Source organism: Anopheles nili, chromosome 2 (assembly GCF_943737925.1).
Source record: "Anopheles nili chromosome 2, idAnoNiliSN_F5_01, whole genome shotgun sequence".
Taxonomy (NCBI): domain Eukaryota; kingdom Metazoa; phylum Arthropoda; class Insecta; order Diptera; family Culicidae; genus Anopheles; species Anopheles nili.
In genome coordinates this window covers 45,318,015-45,322,123 of record NC_071291.1, presented here as the reverse complement: position 1 = coordinate 45,322,123, position 4,109 = coordinate 45,318,015, and the positions used below count along the sequence as shown (strand labels likewise).

At 43.1% G+C, this 4,109-nt stretch overlaps 1 protein-coding gene across 1 annotated transcript; it reads right to left on the bottom strand.

Annotated features, from left to right (window-relative positions):
- Positions 1-2,480: 2,480 nt before the first annotated feature.
- Positions 2,481-3,871, bottom strand: LOC128724033 (autophagy-related protein 16-1-like). The gene is made up of 3 exons (XM_053817801.1): positions 3,772-3,871; positions 2,745-3,509; positions 2,481-2,683 (listed from the first exon to the last, which is right to left on the bottom strand). The coding sequence occupies exons 1-3, from the start codon at positions 3,869-3,871 to the stop codon at positions 2,481-2,483; spliced, it is 1,068 nt and encodes a 355-aa protein (XP_053673776.1).
- Between the last annotated feature and the right edge of the window lie 238 nt (positions 3,872-4,109).

Below are 4,109 nucleotides of genomic sequence, written 5' to 3'. Positions count from 1 at the left end.
ACTCCCCACGCCAAGGCTGACCATCCCCACCAAATTTGCGACGGAATTATTTAGATAACGAAATACCTTCCATTCCCCACGAACATACGCAGGACGCTTAGGACACAGTGAATTTTCACGTAATTCTCTGGCACGCAGGGCGCGGACAGCCCGAAGCCCGAACTGTCCAGAGTTACTTTTAAAGCGAGCAGAAGCGGAACAAAATCGCCACCTTACGATTCAAATCTTCCTCTGCCATCTAATCTTTGCCGGACCGGGTATAGGTTCACGACGAGGGAAATCGTACTTTTTTGAGGAATAACGTGCATCACCTCTCTAACGATCCACGATCACAGATCCCACGGCGGATATGCACTGTACCGCTGGCGAGTGCGCACTAACTTATTTTCAACGAAGAAAGTGCCCTAAATGATGAAGTTTTTTTTTTTAAAGCAAATGCATAACTCATATTCACGTTTAGAGCAAAATCGTACACACAATTAAATATCATTTTATCACCATTCTCATGAAAAGATCGTACAATCGAATGATTGAAAACATATTGGAGAAAAGGACGACTAGAATATAAAACAGAGGGGCAGGCAAACGAGTGCAGAAAATTTATCAAAGGCAAAAGGAGTCGAAAAAAACAGGGAGAGCAAAAAAATTAGCAAATCATTAAGAAAGGGTTAGCTGGGAATGTCTGTACGAGGGTGAACGCGTAATTGTGATAGGCATTACGAATTAAAACGCACAACAAGCATCTTCCGTTAGTGAGACTGATCTGTGTGACTGACGAACGGCGTGAGTGAGTGCATTGCCATGTGCTTGCGGCGACTATTACCCGCAAGTGCACGTGTGATGACGAATGAATGAGTTAGCTTTAGTAGGAGCAATTTCGGCTAAAAATGGCGAAAATCGACAAAATTTTGCTAGGAACAAAACAAGTGAAGTAACGTAGTATTACGGTAGGGAAAATTCCGCCCTCCTTTGAGAGCGGTCAACAGCGGTATTTAAACAGGGGCAAGGGCTAACGACGACCAATCTGTAGACTTGTATATCCATTTGTCCTTTTCTCCGGACTTTAAGGCCACACTCAGGCCGGCGGACGTGTTTGCGACCGTGCGTGAGCGATATAGGGCCGAGCTAATGAGCGCAATGGTCAATTCAAATGAAACCGAACAATCGCTATTATTTGGGTTGGACATTGTGCCATCGGTACATCTGGAATCGGGGCGTCTCTGGGACCGGATCCCCGAACGACTCCCCCCTTCCATAGCTAATTTCGTTCACCCGTCAGCCAGTGGATTGTGCGGCCTTAATTTTAAGCATTTATCATAATTTATTTTTACTCCATAATCCCTAACTTTTATTAGTTCTTTGAACGAAATTTGATCAAGTGGCGCATACATCGACCTTTGGCTTCAGCCAAAATTACTTTGTAGCTCTAACGACCACATCACATACTCATCACGCAAGGTTCACGAATCATCCTGGACATACTTCTTTTATCCATCCAGAAGTCCTACCACACCAACCAACAACACCATACACCGAGAGGACAGTGTAACGATTTACCTAACCATACAACTGCCTCACAGTGCGTCAGTATGTCACAGGATTCTTGCATATGCTACTAACCTTACTGGAAATAAGACATTCATTACAATAGGTTATACTATCGCACATAGTAAAAGTAGACCGAGAATGAACATGCAGCGAGGGTGTATAACAATCAACCACTTCTACAGATGCTCTTCTTTCCCAGCACATGTAAAAGACTTTTCGGTTATTCTTTACACATGTATTACACGCGGGGCTTGTAGCACTTTGCCAATTGCTACTGTTTAAACCCCATTCACACCGACAGACCCGCGTGGCGGACGAAGTAAAGCAAACAATAAGCAACGGAAAAAAGATGTTTACAAAGAACAAACAAAAATCAAACGAAAATCTTGAAAACAACACTCCGTATAAAGTCAAAAAAGTAAATGATAATTTAACTTAACTTAAATATAACGAAAATCAAATTAACATTAACTTAATTGCGAAAAAAACAACCCTAGAGTAGTAGACATGAAAAAGCAACAATGAGAGTGAGAGAGGAAGCGAAAAAAAAACATTACGAAAAGCAAAACATAATAAATGGCCACGCAATGAGATTGTGCAACCAATCACGATCGCGACAGCGTGTCACAACGCAATAGTACTACATAAAATACATATGCATATGTTTTCTATGTATTCGCTAGACACTACCGCAGAACAGCAGCGGCAACAGTGGCTTAACCAACAAATAACATCTTGGGATACAAGCGGAAAATAGAAACACGTTACTGTAATGTGAAGCATTATTTTAATAAAGTGAATAAATTTAAAATCAAATCATGCGTATTTTATCATTTATGGGCGCACGCTATCAGCACATCTAGGAAAAGGATATTCCATCCTAACTGTAGCATATCCACCACAAGTACACAATTCCCCAGAAATGCATGATTTTATGCTTCGTTTGTCGTTTTTCGTTTTTTGCCATTTGGGAATGCTAAAATCAAACTCACCCTTAATCGATGATCCACCACCGACCACATGCGACTAGCAGAATCATTGGAAGCAGCCAGTATCATTGAGCCGGTTGTATCAAATTCAACTGAATTGATACCTTGGTTGCTTCCTACGAGAACACCGCGCTGTTCACAAATCCCTAAAATGAAACCGCATCGTATAAGCCGGTGTGTGACATTGCCGCACCACAGCTGTTTTACCTTTCCCGACGTCCCACAGCTTGACTTTCCGATCGGCGCCGCCGGTGGCCACTATGCGCTCAATAGGACTCCAGCGAACCGCGTTTACTTCACCGTCGTGTGCATCGAACTTAAACTCAACACCTTCCGGCAACCCATCAAAGTCGAACCGATCCATGTCGGCTCCAAGCGATGAGGGTCCCGGAATATCACGGATCGCCCGCTCGAGCTCGCTTTCGATGCGCGCCTTTTTCTCCTTAACAAACTTATCGTTCTCTTTGTTCATGATCTCTGCATCGCGCGACTTGTACTCCATCAACAGGTTGAGCAGCTTCGTGTTCTCATCCTGCACGGCGCGTAACTTATCCTCGGCCGTATTGGCACGCAACTGCGAAGCCAGCGATTCATCTTTAATCGTAACATGTGATGCTTTCATCTCATCCAGCTCCTCTTTTAACGAGATGCTCAGAGTCATTTGCTCTGCCAGTGCTCGCTCTTTCTCGGATAGTAGGTGCTGCAGTTCGGCGAGCTTCTGGTTTAGATTTATCACCATCTGCGAGTGTTCTCCCTTGCGCTTATGCAGTTCAGTCAATTCCTCCTGTTGGGCGAGTACCTTCTTTTCCAGTGATTGAATCTGAGCGTTAGTGATTGCTGAAACATCCGCTCCAAACCCTGCGCCACCTCCAGCCGGCCCGCCCACATTTACACTGTCCCTTATTTTCTTGTCTATTTTCAAATCCAGGTTCTCCTGTCTTAGCTTTGCCGCCGTATCGAACAAACGATTATCTGAAAGATAAGAGAAAAGTAATGAGGCAGGCTATCACATGCATTAACACTTCTTGCGATGAACTTTGCGCAACGTCCGAAAATTAGCCATACTGTTCCAGTTCAGCCGTTGATAACAAATCGGAACCATCGCTTCCATAATCCAATGGAAACATTCAATGGTACCCGACTGAATAGGTAACATCAAGGACATATGGTCTCACACGCATAATCCAATTTATCAGCATTCGCGTCAATGAACCGGTTTCGCAAGGACACTTACTATAATGTATAATATCTGCAAACCGGGCCGATTCATTTTTGTTTCGCTCTCGCAGCCTGTCCGCAATAATATCGCGCCAGTTCTCTTGCATTAATGCCATCTTACGTCGGTTTTTAGTTTTGCACCTTCAGTCTTGTAGACAATCTATTCTGAACATACACGATTGCGAAATGTATCACTACAGCAGAAAATGATCACGTACAAAAAGTATTACTACACTCCGATGTTTATCAATGTCACGTTACAGTTTAAACAAGCCTAATTATAATGTATTTTTAAAACGACTATTCAATAAATAACCATACAGAGACGACTTATCATAAGTAATTTCAAATTAC